The following is a 19,148-nucleotide window of genomic DNA, read 5'->3' on the forward strand; positions in this document are numbered from 1 at the left end:
TAAAACTACAACTGACAGTAAAAGCTTTCATGCTATTCTTCACCTGTTAAAATGAAGACTACATGACTGAATTTTACACAGAGAAATAATGAAAATAATGGTTGATGGAAAAAAACAAAGTACCATGGGACTGCACCTTAACACTGAGGGCTTGTTCACGTGGGTGTTCCTGAGCATATCAATCACAGCCACTCATAACTTTTACTGTTACTGAATGGGTGAGGTTGATGCTTACAGAGGGTCACGACACTATAAACACATAGGAGGAGATATAGCAAACATTGCAGAGAAAGTAACCAATCCGCTTCTACCTGTCATTTTCTAGTACAGCCTGTAAAATTACAGAGAAGCTGATTGGTTGGTATGGGCAACTGCTCCACTCTCTAAGGCTTGACAAATCTCCCCCCATAATGTCATTGGAGTGTACGGCAAGGAGCTACATACAAACAGCTTCAGTCTGAGCAAACACAGCAACACCACAAAATCCTTATACAAGTCTGCTCAACAGTAAATACCACCGTGAACAAGCCCACTGGCATACTATTTGGTAGTTAGCTTAAACCCATACTGTTTAAATAATGTCAACATCTTGCATACTGGACTAATGGGACAAAAGTGTGTACCCAAACACATACTGCTGATAAGAGTATGTGTACCATGTATGTAATGGAACAAAAGGCTATAAAAAAAAAAAAAAATCCTTAAAGTCCATCTGATGTAGTATCAGGAAGACCAAAGACAATACACATCAGCACCAGCTGAGGAAACATTTGGCTAGCCACACATTGAACTACAATTCCCAGTATGCTCTACTAGACACAACAGGTAGAGGACAAAAAGTGGCCAAGTACAGCGGAGCTGACCTAATCAGACATTATTACTATAGTAACAAAAAAAATCTCTACTCCTCATTTTACTACCTAGTAATCACAAGTTAAAAAGCCATATATAACCACCTTTTAAGGGATTATATTTCTACCCAACTGGCTTAAGAACATTAAGTGCAGCCAAAATATATATCGGAGCATGTAATGAAAATCTTGACATCCTTAAATCTGAACCACTGTTTTACAGATAACCCATATTTCAGCCTTCTTTTCAGTGATCAGGGTTAAACAGGCGTTCTCATATAAGAAACAAAAGAAAAAGAAAAGTGCAAATTAGGGGAGATAATAAAAAAAAGAAGAAAAAAAAAAAAAAAAGAGGTTCTAATCCGGCAGCATGCCTACTAAATGTTCCCATTCAGGCGTGACAGTCCAGCCATTTTGGTAATCAACACAACTGTGCTGACTACTTAGAAATTGGGAGGTGTCACTGCTGCGTATCAAGTGGACATCACTATAGTGAGAGGGTGCCACATGCAACTGCCAGAGTGTAGGAGCATTATGGAGGCCTACTGCTTCCGAAGCGATAAGCACATCTCCAGTGGTTGTGGTTATGTCCCCATAATGGCATAGCCGATCGTCTTTTCACATGTGCTCACATGGTCATGAGTACCTCCAGGATAATATTGGAAAGGATATGGCAATAATCATTTTTATATGATAGATAGATAGATGATAGATAGATGATAGATAGATAGATAGATAGATAGATAGATAGATAGATAGATAGATAGATAGATAGAATAAAATGTTATTTATTATTTTTTGACTTGCAGATTTGAGAACAATGGTTTTCCCAAGTCAGAAAATAATGACAAATCTTTGGTTGGGGAAATAAGTAAAGATTTAAAGAAAATACAATTTTTATTTTCATTATAGAGATGCCAAATAAAAAATGACCAACAACATTACTAGGAGAGGCATCACAATATATAGCACTCTGACCTCACTGACCAAGTGCAAAAAAACCCTGCATCTGTAAAGGTTATAACGATAATCAGACTACATCATACTAATAACTACATGTTGTATTCAGCATCTATCAGCAATGGGAGTAATCTGGTTTTATTTTTTTTCTCCTGAAAGTTTTACTTTTAAAAGCATTTATGCTATAAAAAAAATTGTGATAATATCGGCGCAGCTTCTAATGACAGAAATTATGGCCATGAATGCTGTTAGATTGCATCCTTCTGTAATTGGCATCAACATATTTTTTAGTGGACTATGGAAATTAAGGTAGCTAATTAGGTTCAACTTGTAAAACTAGATATGTGCACAACAACCACATTGTCATTTACAACATTATGTCTGCACAACCGCAGTTTCTTCAACATAAAAGAGTACACCTCGCGTTGTATAGTGTATAACATTACCGTCTTCTCTCTATTATGACCCTTTGCTGAATCATTGAAAATATAAACTGAAGTTCTGTGACTGTGTTGACCACAAAACTATGATGATGTTTCAACAAGAAAATAACTTGACCTATACGTGTTGTGCTTCATCTTTGCCATAATTGTTCCCTGCAGGGGATTCAACAGGAACATGTTACAACATTCTTGCAATATTAACATATACATACATACATACACACACACACACACACACACACACACACACACACAAATGTATGGTGCAGACTGGAATTTGTAAAAATTACGCGGATTTAAGAAATAAGCAAACAACTTAAACAATCGATATGTACTATACTAGGTCTCACTGTACTTAAACAGCCCACAAGTATTATAGGAAATATGACATTGTTTTCCGTTACTGAGGTATGTGACGTTTGATCAGAAGAAATAAAAACACTTTATATTATTTGTATATGGAGGTATTTTTCATCTTGAAACGTACTGAGGTAATCGTAATATAAGGCGTCCTCTGTTGCAGCAGCACAGGTAAAGGAGGAATTACAATTTGGTTAAAGAGGACACAAGTGTTTTCAACAATAATAAAAAATAAAAAAAAAGAGTCTGTTTTAATATTTTTTTCCTGGTATTCTTTTAAAGTTTATAGCCCTTTCTGGCTTCTTCAGAAGAGATTTTTACATTCTCTTAAACAGGTGCAGTCTTGCAATCTGTAATTTTGCTTCCATCATTCATATCTGAGGTAAGTTGATATTTTGTGCAGGTTCAGAAAAATAAAACATAACACCCCTCCTTCTAAGAGGTTTTGAGGTAGATTTTTCTTCCCAATTTTTTTTGTTTTTTTATGGTTCACAGGCTCTATTTTTGCAGATTACAGTTTATGTGTTTACAAGAAAAAAAAATGAGGTAGGTGCTCAGTGATGTTGTATATTTTACAGTTCTTCATAGCATTTCCCTGAGACAGTTTTGAGTTGAAATTTGATTACAAGGCCAGTATCCGGTTGTTACCAAAGTCGACCACAACAATTGTGCCATCGGGTGTAACAGCTATGCCAGATGGACGGTCCATCTGGCCAAAGGCACTTCCTTGAGTGCCAAATTTACACAGGAAGCTGCCATTAGGCTCAAAAATTTGTACTCTGTGGTTTCTGGAGTCTGCCACTATAATGCGCCCTTCCTGATCAACTGCCACACCTTGAGGCCGCAAAAACTGACCATTGCCTGTTCCTTCAGTGCCCAAGAAATGTGCTGACTGGCAGTCCTGCTTGATTATAAGCAACCGGTGGTTGTTGAAATCAGTCACTACTAAGTATCCATCTTGACTGAATGCCACACCACGCGGCGAGTCAAAGTGCTTCCATAGAGCACCTTCAAAGCCATATTTGTTTAGGAATGTCCCATCTGGACCAAACAACTGGACACGGTGGTTCCGAGTGTCAGAGACAAGGATCTTCCCCTCTGAATTAATAGCAACATCCCAAGGGTAATTAAACTGGCCATTCTTGGTCCCTTTCTCCCCAAATTTCAGTAAGAACTGGCCCTCAAAGGTGAAGATTTGAACACGATGGTTGTCCTTATCTGCCACAATGATCCTACGAGAACTGTCACAAGCCACACCAGCAGGCCGATCAAACTGGCCAGGCCTTGATCCCAAACTGCCAAACTTGTGGTGAAAAGTACCACAAGGCTTGAAAATCTGAACGCGGTTGTTGCTCCTATCAGCCACAATAATATATCCTTCTCGGTCAACACAGACACCCCAGGGGCGGCAGAGCTTTCCATCATGATCGCCTTCACCTCCAAAGGAAAGTGAAGGTAGACCTATACCCAAGTAGCAGCGACCTGATTTTACACTGACTTTAAAGGGGCTGTTCTCAATGTGCTGATTGCACACCATTACTGAAATTAGGTGTTCTCCTTCAAGTTGAGGCCTGTAACTAACCAAATATGTACCATTCATCTGATCATTAACCTCAGCTGCAAACAGATTGCCATCAGGACCCATCACCAGAACAGATATCAGATCACCACCTGATAACCGTGCTTCTCCATCATGGTCGTATCCAATAACTGTGAAAGAGGCAACCTTGCCTTGAAGTGACCGTTTTAAGCCTTCTCCAGTGGCTTTTGTTAGAGCTGCAAAAGCCCCACTACTTACTAGTCCCATGGATTTGATGGCAAGATACAAGGCCTGATCAGGGGCTGTGAACATAATCCGGTCATCCTCTTGAAGCTGTAATAAACCCCTAGCATTCTTTAGATCTTGCACCTGTGCTAATACACGGTCCCGAGCTCTAAGGATATCCATGGAACAACCTTCTTCTAAGACCTGCTGTACTGCATTGATTGTACTGTCCAGTTTATTTAGAGCCTGGTGGAGCTTATCAACCTGGTGGTAGAGGGACTTGGCTTTCACCTGACGAATCTTTTCAACCTGTAAACAAATAAAACGGTGTTAGGGAAAAGTGTAGTAAGAAACGTATTCTACTTCCTTCAAATAGGCTTGTAATGCTGAACCCACAGCTTAATTCCATAAATGACTTTATAGCTATACAATTTAGACTGCTCAGAAATTCAATACAAAGAACAGATAGAACAAAACAGCAGCAAATCTCCTGTATGATACATATAATTGTTTGGGTTGAAGGTATGTTGTACACATTACAATAATCTGCAAGTAATTAATACATTTCAGGAACAGGTATAATTAGGCTTGCCATAATATCCCTTTAATCCAGGACACCATTATTTACACAGGTTCTGTGGCTGATTAAAACCAAGTGAAATGCAGTCTTCAATTTAGCCAGCCACAAAACCTACATATCCCAGATTAAAAGGATATGAAGGCAAGCCTAGGCATGATGCATAACAGTCGCTATTTTAAATATGTGTCCCTGTCTTTCTATAAAACAACTTCCTATTCTATCTAACTGGGAGAATCAAATAGCCACAGGTGGTAAGGTGCGGCCTCTGCTCTGCCAGGTAAAGTGCCCAATCCTATACAATCAGAAGCCCACAATGAACCTGCAACAACCCACGGAGCAACAGTTAATGCAGATTTTTGCACGATTCTCACCTCTGGAGGGCGAGACCATAAATCCACATTATGTGCCGCCATGGGGCTATTTGCGGGTCTCTGACTGAGTAGTCCTCAGCACTGTACCCAAGAGCAAAGGTAGAGAAGTACAACCTGCAGCCACATGCGTTCTATACACACGTCTGAGGATTATTACAGAGCATAGAAATAGACCTATGGTATGACAACATTAGAAATCAGGATAAAGGAGCACTAAATACACCGAAACGATTAAGGAATACAGTTCTGAATGTTAGTAATTATTTGCTCAATTTCATTTGTGGCAAATATAAAACTCTCTCGAAATATGGTACCAGCTTTTTACCGATTGTGATCTTAATGCCTTTGGGCTTACGTAAAAAAAAAAAACCCAGCAAGAGACCATTATAATGCTAGTATGGTATCTATCAATGATAAATGTACCTGTAGTTTAAGGCTAAAGTATGTATGTATGTATGTATGTATGTATGTATGAAGTCACACAGCAGCACACACACACACACACACACACACACACACACTTAAGTATGCCCATATGCACCTTAAATATAAACCCTTTAACATGGTAAATGGTATTGAACATGAAAGAAAACGTTACTAGCCTTCCATAGCAGCTCGCATTCCCTCTCTTCGAGTGCCTTCTTGTGTCTCGATGTGACGGCTTTGATCTCTGATTGCGCAACTTTAGCTTTCATCTCAACTTGCTCTGCTAGTGCTTGGGCCTGCTCAAGGCTCAGCTGCAAAATGAAACAAGAAACCATGTTCACGATTAAAAAGTGCATTGTCTTACAAGCTACACGTTTCTTGTAATGTGGCACACACTGGCACCAGCACGTAGGTCACTCTGTTCACAGGACCCTTTCCCAATGATCTACAAAGCAGTAAATATTTAACCATTTCAGAAGGGCAACTGCTACCTGTCCTGGAAGACATCCGTTAGCCAAGGCTTTATTAAAATCTTCACAAAGAGACTTTAAATAATATTAAAGCAGGTGCATGGACACACTGAACATACAAACACATATTACTGTATGCATACTACAGGATTTGGTTTCACAGCAAGATGCTCTATTGAAAAGTGGCTGCATTTCACTTTCAGCATCTGTGTGCAAACCCTAGTAGCCTTTTGTTTCATTACATACATGGTACGCAAACTCATATCAGCAGTATGTGTTTGTGTACACTCTTTTGTCTCATTAGTTCAGTGTGGAAGATGTTTACATTATTTAAACAATATGGTTTTATGCTAACTACCAAATAGTATGCCAGTGGGCTTATTCACGGTGGTATTTTTTCATTCCCCCGCCCCCCCCATCTTGTTGCCATTGATTGTGTTGCTGTTGGTCTCCTATAGACCATTTAGATTGGACAAAGGTATCAATGTTAATTATTAAGGCCCATGCACACTGGCCAATATATCGGCCGTTCTCTTGAACGGCCGATATATCGCGGGTCCGTCGGCCAGTGTGTACAGGCGATACGCCTGTGAACTCCGTCGTTCCCAGACGTATCGCATTGGCCCCGCAGCACAGCCGACGGCCAATATATCTACCGATATATTGGCGCGTCGCTGTGTGGTACGGGCGGTCGGTCACATGCTGCGACGGCCGGCGGTGATTGACAGCTGAACTGGGCGGGTGTACACGCCCGTACAGTTCATGACGTCAGTCCCCGACGGATCGGGCAGTGTGTATGCTCAACACACTGCCCGATCCGTTCATAGATATATCTGCCGATCAATTGATCGGCAGATATATCTTCCAGTGTGTACCCACCTTTAGTTTCTCATTGCACTTTTTGCTCCCAATACGTTTTCCCATATACTTCTGGATTTCGTATATTAACAATTTCCCCATATCTCGGATGATTCAGTAGTCTGACAAACACCTCGGTTTGTCAGACTACTGAACACAGTACAGAAGCACCAATTATTTCTAAGAAAAGCAACTTTATTTCCCAACAAGGATCACATAGCATACTATAAATATATAGGCAAAAGAAGAAAATGGCTCATATTAAACCTACTGTAGAACATATTGGTAACAGATAATCATTTTCCGCAAGCTGGTTATTTGACATTAAAAAAAAACTAAAGAGAAAAGTTTAATCTTTTTGGTAAAGAGATAATTTACCCCCTCTTTGCAAATTCATAGATTATCACGTAGATTATATTTAATATTTATTTTGAGAAGTATTAGCTGTATAAATAGGATTTTAATTAGCTACCGGTAAATCATTTTCTCGTAGTCCGTAGAGGATACTGGGGTCCATTTAGTACCATGGGGTATAGACGGGTCCACTAGGAGCCATGGGAACTTTAAGAATTTGGTAGTGTGGGCTGGCTCCTCCCTCCATGCCCCTCCCACCAGACTCAGTCTAGGAAACTGTGCCCGAGGAGACGGACATACTTTGAGAGAAGGATAGATAAGGACAGTGGTGAGATTCCGAACCAGCACACACAAAACAAGAGGAAAGCCAAGCTAACTAAACTTGAAATAGGAACAGCAACGGCTGAACCAACATTACTTAACCAAGTAACAGTGCAGGAAGAACGAAGCATTGGGCGGGCGCCCAGTATCCACTACGGACTACGAGAAAAGGATTTACCGGTAGGTAATTAAAATCCTATTTTCTCTTACGTCCTAGAGGACACTGGGGTCCATTTAGTACCATGGGGAAGTACCAAAGCTCCCAAACCGGTTGGGAGAGTGCTGAGGTTCCCGCAGAACTGACTGACCAAACTGAAGGTCCTCAGAGGCCAAAGTATCGAACTTGTAGAACTTAGCAAACGTGTTCGAACCTGATCAAGCAGCCGCTCGTCAGAGCTGTAAAACAGAGCAACCCCGGGCAGCCACCCAGGAAGAACACCCCCGACCTAGTAGAGTGGGCCTGTACAGATTTTGGACACAGCAAACCTGCCGTGGATTAAGCATACTGAATAGTAAGCCTGATCCAGCATGCAATGGACTGCTTTGAAGCAGGACATCCAATTTTATTAGGATCATAAAGAACAAACAGCGAGTGAGATTTTCTGTGACGAGCGGTTCGCTTTACATACACCTTCAAAGCCTTCACAACATCCAAAGACATTGAAGTAGCAGAGGTGTCGGTGACAACCGGAACCACAATAGGTTGGTTGATGTGAATGCGGACACCACTTTAGGAAGAAATTGCTGACGAGTTCTGGTTCAGCTCTGTCCTCACAGAAAATTAAAATAGGATTTTACCGGTAAATCCTTTTCTCGTAGTCCGTAGAGGATGCTGGGGTCCATATTAGTACCATGGGGTATAGACGGGTCCACCAGGAGCCATTGGCACTTTAAGAGTTTAATAGTGTGGGCTGGCTCCTCCCTCTATGCCCCTTCTACCAGACTCAGTCTAGAAACTGTGCCCGAGGAGACGACATACTTCGAGAGAAGGAATTACACAGATAGTGGCGAGATTCACACCAGCTCACACAACAGGCAAATCCGCCCAACATGCCGGAACAACTCAGCATCAGCTGAAACAGTAAATAATGCAGAACTTACCTAGGAACCAGGCAGTACTGAACTATAAAACCAAAGCTGGAAAACGCAGCGCTGGGCGGGCGCCCAGCATCCTCTACGGACTACGAGAAAAGGATTTACCAGTAGGTAACCAAAATCCTATTTTCTCTTACGTCCTAGAGGATGCTGGGGTCCATATTAGTACCATGGGGATGTACCAAAGCTCCCAGTACGGGAGGGAGAGCACAGAGGCTCCTGCAACACTGCTTGACCAAACTTGAGGTCATCAGAGGCCAAAGTATCGAACTTGTAAAACTTGGCAAACGTGTTCGACCCAGACCAAGTAGCTGCTCCGCAGAGTTGTACCGCCGAGACACCCCGGGCAGCCGCCCAGGAAGAGCCCACTTTACGAGTAGAGTGTGCCTTTACAGATTTCGGACACGGCAATCCTGCCGTGGAATAGGCATGCTGGATAGTGAACCTGATCCAGCGTGAAATCGACTGCTTAGAAGCAGGACATCCAATTTTCTCGGGATCATAGAAGACAAACAGAGAGTCACTTTTCCTATGACGAGCCGTCCTCTTCACGTAAATCTTCAAAGTCCTCACTACATCCAAGGCCTTTGAAGTAATTGAGGAGTCAGTAGCCACTGGCACCACAATAGGTTGGTTGATATTGAAAGCCGACACAACCTTAGGCAGGAACTGTGGATGAATCCTAAGTTCCGCCCTGTCCTCATGGAAGATCAGATAGGGGCTTTTACAAGATAAGGCCCCTAATTCCGACATGCGTCGTGCAGAAGCCAAGGCCACCAAGATGACCGCCTTTCACGTGAGAAACTTGAGATCAGCCCCTGTAGAGGCTCAAACCAAGTAGATTGCAGGAACTGCAACACCACATCAAGATCCCATGGTGCCATAGGCGCCACAAAGGGAGGCTGGATGTGCAGAACCCCTTTCAAAAAGGTCTGAACCTCAGGAAGAACAGCCAATTGTTTTTGGAAGAAGATGTACAAAGCAGATCTGGACCTTGATGGAGCCCAATCTCAGTCCCATATTCACCCCTACTTGCAGGAAAAGGAGAAAACGTCCCAGTTGAAACTCCACCGCCGGAAACTTCTTGGCCTCACACCAAGAAACATATTTCTTCCAAATGCGATGGCAATGTTTAGACGTTACCCCCTTCCTGGCCTGTATCAGGGTAGGAATGACCTTGCTTGGGATACCTTTCCGAGCTAAGATCTGGCGTTCAACCGATATGCCATCACACGTAGCCGCGGTAAGTCTTGATAAGCGAACGGCCCCTGCAGGAGCAGCTCCTCCCGAAGAGTAAAGGCCGTGGATCTTCCAACAGAAGATCCAGTAGATCCGTGTACTAAGCCCTCCTTGGCCAGTCCAGGGCAATGAGGATTGCCAGAACCTTTGTTCTTCTCACGAGCTGAAGAACCTTTGGAATCAGAGGAAGTGGAGGTAACACATACACTGACTTGAACACCCACAGTGTTACCAGTGCGTCCACCGCCACTGCCTGTGGGTCTCTTGACCTGGAACAGTACCTCCGTAGCTTCTTGTTGAGGCGGAATGCCATCATATCTATGTGAGAAACCCCCCACCAACCGGTTACCTCCTCAAACACCTCCGGATGGAGGCCCCACTCCCCTGGATGGAGATCGTGTCTGCTGAGGAAGTCTACTTCCCAGTTGTCTATGCCCGGAATGAAGATTGCCGACATTGCCACTGCGTGCCTTTCTGCCCAGATGAGGATTTTTGCCACCTCTGACATGGCAGCCCTGCTCTTCGTTCCGCCTTGTCGGTTTATGTAGGCCACTGTGGTCACATTGTCCGACTGCACCTGAACAGCCCGATCCTGTAGAAGGTGTGCTGCTTGCTGCAGAGCGTTGTACACGGCCCTGAGTTCCAGGATGTTCATTGGGAGAAGTGATTCTTGATCCAACCATCGTCCCTGAAAGGTTTCCCCCAGGGCGGCTGCTCCCCAACCTCTTAGACTTGCATCTGTGGTTAAAAGGATCCAGTCCTGAATTCCGAACCCTCGCCCTTCCAGAAGGTGCGGATGTTGCAGCCACCAGAGGAGTGAAATTCTGGCTTTCGGAGACAGGCGTATCCTCTTGTGCATGTGTAGGTGAGAGCCCGACCACTGGTCCAAGAGGTCCAACTGAAAAGGACGAGCATGAAACCTGCCGTACTGCAGAGCCTCGTAGGTGGCAACCATCTTCCCCAGAAGACGTATGCATTGATGAACCGATACCCGGGTAGGCTTTAGGACATCCCGGACCATTGTTTGAATCACAAACGCTTTCTCCACCGGGAGAAATACACTTTGCACTTCCGTGTCGAGGATCATTTCCAGGAAAGACAGCCGCCTTGTCAGCTCCAGATGAGACTTTGGAAGGTTTAGGATCCAACCGTGTTTCCTGAGCAGCTGTGTCGTGAGCGCGATGGACCGCAACAACCTTTCCATGGACGACGCCTTGATCAGGAGATCGTCCAGATAAGGAATTATGTTCACCCCGTTTGCGGAGGAGAACCATCATCTCCGCCATCACCTTGGTGAAGATCCTCGGTGCTTTGGAGAGGCCAAACGGTAGCGCCTGGAGCTGATAGATATCGTCCATCAGCGCAAACCTGATTTATGCCTGATGCGGCGCCCAAATGGGAATGTGGAGGTAAGCATCCTTGATGTCCAGAGACACCAGGAACTCCCCCTCCTTCAGTCCTGAGATGACAGCTCTCAGAGATTCCATCTTGAATTTGAACTCCCTGAGATAAGGATTCAAAGACTTTAAGTTTAGAATATGCCATACCGAACCATCCGGTTTTGGTACCACAAAAAGGTTTGAATAATAACCCTTGTTCCACTGCAGAAGTGGGACCGGAACTACGACCTCTGACATCACCAATTTTCTGATGGCCTCCAGAAGAATTGTCGTGTCTGCCAGCTGGCAAGCCTGTCTTGAAGAAACGGTGAGGTGGGGGATCTTGAAACTCCAGTCTGTACCCTCTGGACACTATATCCAGGACCCAGGGGTCTAGACCCGACGACACCAAGACTTGGCTGAACTGCCGGAGTCTCGACCCCACCTGACACTCCTCCAGGCCTAGCTGTCCACCGTCATGCGGAGGACTTAGGGGCATCAGAAGCGGGCTTCTGGATCTGGGAACCTGCGGGGAGCAGGTTTCTTTCCTTTGGCACGACCACCTCTGAAGAAGGTGTTCGAAGGTTTATTCTTTCTAGGCCTCGCGGGCCAAAAGGACTGTGACGTGGCTGATGAAAAAGGCTTCTTCGTAGCCGGTGCAGCTGAGGGTAGAAAAGGAAACTTACCCGCGGTAGCCGTGGCAATACACGCATCCAGCGCCTCCCCAAACAGAGCCTGACCTTTGTATGGTAGGCCCTCCACACTCTTCCTGGATTCCGCGTCCGCAGACCAGTTGCACAGCCAGAGACCCCTGCGAGCCGAGACGGACATGGAGAAGATCCCCGCAGCCATGGAACCCAGGTCTTTCATGGAATCCACCAAGAACCCTGCAGAATCCTGAATATTACGGGGGGAAAAAACAACGTCACCTTTATCCAGCATAGTCGATTCCTCCTGCAGAGTGATTGACCACCTGGCAATAGCTTTAGCAATCCAAGCACAGGCTATAAGTAGGCCGCAATATAGCCCCTGAAGCCGTGTAAATGGGTTTTAGCGTAGCATCCACCTTGCGATCTGACGGGTCCTTTAACACGGTAGATCCCAGGACCGGTAACACCACCTGTTTGGACAGCCTGGAGACAGAGGCGTCGACTATCGGTGGGGACTCCCATCTCTTCCTATCTTCCTATGGGAAGGGAAAAGCCACCGAGACTTTCTTGGGAATCTGGAATTTATTTTCCGGAGTTTCCCATGCCTTTTCAAAGATAGCATTTAATTCTTTGGATGCCGGAAAGGTGAGGGTGGGGTGGGGGGGGGGGGCTTCTTATTATCTGTAAAGAAGGCCTCCTCCACCTGTTCCAGAGCGGTGTCCGAAATGTGTAAAACATCCCTAACAGCCTCAATCATCAACTGCACCCCCTTAGCGAGTGATGCTGTTCCCCTCGACACATCCCCGTCACAGTCTGCAGTGTCAGAGTCGGTGTCCGTGTCATCCTGCATAATTAAAGTGCATGTTTGTGAGGATGTACCGCAGGGGACCCCGAGGAGGCAGTATCAGACCATACAACCATAGAGGACTGGAGGACCTGAGTGGCATGCTCAGTCCTAGCAACTCTATCAGAAATCTGAGAAATAATCCCCCTCAGAGAGACTAACCATTCTGGCTCTCTAGCTGGGATCTGTGCTAAAACACTTCAATCCTGATTACATGGAATGGAGTCTTCCTGGGAAGACAAATCCTCTGCAGCATATGAAACACTGTCCCTCGACATGTCACACACCCTCAAACACCCCACAAACATACAGGGTACTGGGCAGACAGAGTTTGCCCCCAAGAATGGTAGAGAGACACAGAGATTGGAGCCAACCCACACACAGCGCTGTTAGAGAATAGGGAGACCCCCAAACCCGCGCTGACTGTGTCCCTTAATAGGTGACACAGCCTTAACACAGTCTCCCCCCCCCCCCCCTCCCTTCTACAACCCCATGGTACCATACAGATAGCTGGAGTCGTTCAGGAGGGACCTGGCATCCACTGGCAGTGAGCTGCAGGCTGGAAAATGGCGCTGAACGCTGCTGGGTCCGCTCTTAGGAGAAGCTCCGCCCCCTCAATGGCGCTGTCTTCCCGCTCAATGAAGATTATACTGGCCGGAGGAATTTACGGTGGCCTGGATCCACAGACCCCGACAGGCTGCTTGTGGTCAGTGTAGGATCCGGAGCTGGCCCAGGGCACCCCCCCCAGCGCCGCACCGCAGTACTGCTGAGCCTTTCAGGAGCGCGGTTAAGACCGCGTTCCTACCCTCTAGCCGCCTTCTTCACACTGTCCCCCCGCTTGCAAGGGGGAACAGTGACTCACTCGCCATCATCGGCTCCCTGAGGGGGTGGCGGCTGGCTGCCGGGGCGAGCGTTCCCCTGCGGCGGGGCGCGATCAGACCCCTCTGGAGCTCAACGACCAGTCAGCGGGAGCAGTGGCTCAAGACCCCACAGGGCGGACACTGCTCCCCCCCCTCAGTCCCACGCTGCAGGGAGGCTGTCGCCAACAGCCTCCCTGTAAAAAAATAAACTCTGAAATAAAGAAAATAAACTTTTCCTAAGAGAACTCTGTAGAGCTCCCCTAGCTATGACCGGCTCCTCCGGGCACATTTTCTAAACTGAGTCTGGTAGGAGGGGCATAGAGGGAGGAGCCAGCCCACACTATTAAACTCATAAAGTGCCAATGGCTCCTGGTGGTCCCGTCTATACCCCATGGTACTAATATGGACCCCAGCATCCTCTAGGACGTAAGAGATATAGGGACTTTTGTGAGACAAAGCCCACGGCTCCGACACACGTCTTGCTGAAGTCAAGGCCAACAGTGTGACGGTCTTCCACGTAAGATATTTTACGTCCACCTCCTGTAACGGTTCAAACCAGTCCGATTGGAGGAAATGCAGCACCACATTGAGAACCCAAGGTGCCATGGGAGGCACAATGGGCGGCTGGATGTGCAGAACACCTTTCAAGAACGTCTGGACCTCAGGGAGAGAAGCCAATGGTTTCTGAAAGAAAATTAACAAGGCCGAAACATGGACTTTTTTGGAGCCCAGACGCAGGCAAACATCCACGCCTGCCTGCAGAAAAGGCAGGAAACGGCCCAGATGAAATTCCACCGCAGAATAATTTCTGCTCTCACACCAAGAGACGTATTTCTTCCAAAAACGATGGTAATGCTTAGACGTTACCCCCTTCCTGGCTTGATCATAGTCGAGATAACCTTGTGAGGGATCCCTCTCCTGGCTAGAATCAGCCACTCAACTTCCATGCCATCAAACGTAGCCACAGTAAGTCCTTAAAGACGAACGGGCCCTGTTGCAGAAGATCCTCGCGAAGAGGTAGAGGCCACGGATCTTCGAGGAGCATCTCCAGAAGGTCCGTGTAACAGGCCCTTCTTGGCCAGTCCGGAGCAAAGAATATTGCTTGATCCCTTTCCCTTTTTATTCTCTTTAGAATTCTTGGGATCAGAGGAAATGGAGGAAACACATCTGATAGACCCATGGTGTCGTCAAGGCGTCCACCGCTACTGCCTGTGAGTCTCTCGACCTGGAACTTCGAGAGGCCATCATGTCAATCTGTGGATATCCCCATCAACTTGTCAAGCACCTGCACACTTCCGGGTGAAGGCCCCACTCCCCTGGGTGCAAGTCGTGTCTGCTGAGGAAGTCTGCTTCCCAGTTGTCTACTCCCGGAATGAAGACCACTGACAACGCCACAGCGTTTCTTTCTGCCCAGAGGAGAATTCTTGACACCTCTGACATTGCTGCTCTGCTTTTCATTCCGCCCTGTTGGTTTATGTACGTCACTGCAGTCACATTGTCCGACTGGACCCGAATGGCCCGATCTTGAAGAAGATGTGAGGCCTGCAGAAGGATGTTGTATATGGCCCTGAGTTACAGAATGTTGACTGGAAGGACAACTTCCTGACTTGACTAACTGCCTTGAAACTGCACCCCCTGAGTGACTGCTCCCCAACCTCTGAGACATGCGTCTGTGGTTACCAGAATCCAGTTCTGAATTCCGAACCTCCGACCCTCGACGAGGTGAGAAGCCTGTAGCCACCACAGAAGGGAGATCCTGGCTTTTGGCGACAGACGGATCCTCTGGTGCATATGAAGATGCGATCCGGACCATTTGTCCAACAGATCGAGCTGGAAGGGTCGTGTGTGAAACCTTCCGTATTGAAGCGCCTCGTAAGAGGCCACCATTTTCCCCAGATGGCGAATGCACAGATGCACCAACACCTGGGTTGGCTTCAGGACATCCCGAACCATCGACTAGATTACCAATGCCTTCTCCAACGGAAGGAACACTTTCTGCGACTCCGTGTCCAGTATCATTCCCAGGAATGGGAGCCTCCTTGTTGGCTCTAGGTGAGACTTTGGGAAGTTCAGAATCCACCCATGATCCTGGAGGAGTTTGGTTGAGAGACCAATGCTGTCCAGCAACCTTTCCCTGGATGGTGCTTTTATCAGTAGATCGTCCAGGTACGGAATTATGTTCACTCCCTGTTTGCGGAGCAGAAACATCATCTCTGCCATCACCTTGGTGAACACCCTCGGTGCCGTGGAGAGACCAAATGTCAGGGCCTGGAACTGGTAGTGACAGTCCTTCAATGCAAACCGTAGATAAGCCTGATGAGGCGGCCAGATCGGAATGTGAAGGTACGCATCCTTGATATCCAGAGATACTAGGAATCCCCCCTCCTCCAGACCCGAGATTACCGCTCTTAGAGACTCCATCTTGAATTTGAACACTTGTAAGTACGGGTTCGAAGACTTGAGGTTTAGAATCGGTCTTACCGAACCGTGCGGTTTCGGTACTACAAACAAGTTGGAGTAGTACCCCTTGTTGAGCAGATGAGGTGGAATTGGAACAATGACCTGAGTCTGTACCAGTTTTTGGATGGCATGCTGTAAAGTAATACTTGCCTCTTGTGAAACTGGCAAGCCTGATTTGAAGAATCTGTGAGGTGGGAGCTATTGGAACTCCAGCCTGTAGCCCTGGGAAATAAGATCTATGACCCAGGGATCCTGGCACGAACGTGACCAGATCTGAGAATTGTAGGCGGGCTCCCACCTGACAGCCTTCCAGGCATTGTGGTCCAGCGTCTTTGAGGAAGCAGAGCCTGAGCTCTGTTCCTGAGCACCTGCAGTTGCTTGTTTGTGTGGTTTACCTCTTGCGCCGCTGGAGAACGTAGAAGCACCTCTGGATTTGCCCTTGAACTTGGCCGTCCGAAAGGACTGTAACTTAAGAAGCTGAATAAGTCTTCTTGGTTAAGGGGCTGCGGAAGGAAGATACATAGACTTACCCACTGTAGCTGTGGAGATCCATTTGTCTAGTTCATCTCCAAACAAGCCCCTGCGTGCCGACGCTGCCATAGCGGTGGTGCATGCGTTAAGCAAGCCTATCTCTTTTATGGCTTTCACCATAAAGTTCGCAGAGTCCTGTATATGCTGCATGAGTAAAACATCCCCCTAGACAAGGAATCTAATTAGGTTACTTGACCATTTTGCAATGACTTTTGTGATCCACGAACATGCAATAGTGGATCTTTGGGCCACCCCAGCAGCTGTGTACAATGATTTGAGTGTAGTCTCAATTTTATGATCAGCCGTGTCTTTCAGGGAGGCTGCACCAGGAACAGGCAATACAATTTTACGTGACAGCCTAGAGACAGATGTGTCCTCTATCGGTGGATTTTTTCCTATCCTCCAGAGGAAAGGGAAAACATGAGAGCAACCTTTTAGGGATCTGAAATTTCTTATCAGGATTAACCCACGGTTCTTCAAACAGGGTATTCAATTCCTTTGACACAGGAAAAGTGACTGAGGACTTCTTTTTTTACATTAAAATAAGATACCTCACACTCCTCTGACACCTTATCAGGAATATGCAGAACATCTCTGATAGCCTCTATAAGAGCCTCTATTTCCTGTGATAGAGCCGCATCCCCCCACTCCAAGTCCACCTCACCCTCCTTCAAGTCTGACCCATCAGCGTCAGAGTCAGATTGCAGGATATGGGCCAGAAATCGCTTTTGCGGAAAAATGGGAGGGGATTGAGACGCTGTTTTGGGGACTGAGTCTCTGTTCATAAACTCATCCACAGTCTATTTTAAGTATTACGTCTCTTTGTCATTGCGGGACAATTTTGTAGAAAGAGTGGAGATCATTCCTAAGAGAATTAACCCACTCTGGTTCAGCCCCACTATTCTGTGAACACACAGGAAAAGGTTAAGCACAAGTAACCCACAAAGAGCCCTTCAGGGAGACACAGAGTTGTTAGGAGCCAGCCCCTACCACGCCCTTACCGCTAATGCCAAGCTTAGCCGTGTCGCAGACTAAGTACCCTGATAGGGGACTTAGTACACTAATAGTCGCTCCCCCCCTGCTATGACCCCCTGGTACCGCTGAGGTAATTTGGAGTCACACCGGTGGGGCTGCGCGTCCCTGTCAGTCAGCGTCTGTGTCCACTGCAGAGGGGAAATGTCGCTGGTGAGCTGCTGGATCCTCTCATAGTGAAGCCCCGCCCCTTCAATGGCACGCAGTCTTTACGCTTTTTTTTTTATACTGGCTGAGGTAGTTTGTGTGCTTAAAATGGAGCTGAACCGTTTTAAGGCTGTGTTTGCCAGTTTGGGTACTGTGTACAGTGTACTGAGACGCAGTCGTGTACAATGTACTGAGACGCAGTCGTGTACTGTGTCTGGAGATGCATTCCGCCCGTTTAGAAGCCGTGCGCCTCCGTACCTTCGTGCCGCCATAATGGCCGGCGCCCCGCTAACTGGGACGCCGGCTCAGTACTCACCACTCATCATTCTTCTGGCTCTGTTAGGGGTGGCGGCGTGCTGCGAAAATGTACGCTCGCCGTGGTGCGGCTTGCAAATAGTTCCCTCAGGAGCTCAGTGTCCTGTCAGCGGGGAATGGGACCATTAACCCTTCAAGAGGTTGCCCCCCCCCCCATTCTTCATATACAGTGTAAGACTAAGTCGCACACAAGTGCTGCATATCATATTAATCTGTGCAGTCTCTTGAAGCAGAATGGTCATCAAATTGCAATTAAGACGCACATTCAGGCAATAAGGTGCTCTGCGCGGATCACTCGGCCAGGCATCTCACTCTGCATAGTGTACTGAGGCTGAGTGTATGAGGATACACCTGTAAGTCCAACCGTACACAAGTGCCCAATTTATTAGGCACACCTACTTATTAATTGAAATATCTACATCAGACAATCCTGGCAGCAACTCCACGCGTAAAAAGTTTAGTCAGACCAAACATCAGAATAGGACAGAAATGGTATCCAAGTGACTTTGACCATGGAATGATTATAGGTGGACAACGAGGAGGTTGGATTATCTCAGAAACGGCATACCTCCTAGTATTTTCACACACATCAGTCTCTAGAGTTACAAACAATGAAAAATCCAGAGACCAGCAGTTCCATAAGGAGCTGTCAGAGGATAATGGTCAGACTGTTCAGGCTAACAGGGCGGTGGCAGTGACATCCACGCAGTACAACTATGGGTTACATGAAAGCAGTTTCCCTTGGTTTTCATAATTAAACATAACAAATTGGACCCACAGTATAAAGTGACTGAGACGGTGCTTTCTGTAATTTGGAGCACCATGCATTTAATATTG

At 46.4% G+C, this 19,148-nt stretch overlaps 1 protein-coding gene across 1 annotated transcript in view; it reads right to left on the reverse strand.

The window, feature by feature from the left end:
• Positions 1 to 1,738: 1,738 nt before the first annotated feature.
• Positions 1,739 to 19,148, reverse strand: part of TRIM71 (tripartite motif containing 71) — a 185,499-nt gene continuing 168,089 nt past the window's right edge. The window contains exons 3-4 of the mRNA XM_063922305.1: positions 5,933 to 6,067; positions 1,739 to 4,688 (exon numbers count right to left, since the gene is read on the reverse strand). Of these exons, the coding sequence (XP_063778375.1) occupies positions 3,237 to 4,688; positions 5,933 to 6,067 (1,587 nt within the window). The 3' untranslated portion in view covers positions 1,739 to 3,236. The remainder of the gene's footprint in view (positions 4,689 to 5,932; positions 6,068 to 19,148) is intronic.

This window comes from Pseudophryne corroboree, chromosome 5 (assembly GCF_028390025.1).
Source record: "Pseudophryne corroboree isolate aPseCor3 chromosome 5, aPseCor3.hap2, whole genome shotgun sequence".
NCBI classification, from domain to species: domain Eukaryota; kingdom Metazoa; phylum Chordata; class Amphibia; order Anura; family Myobatrachidae; genus Pseudophryne; species Pseudophryne corroboree.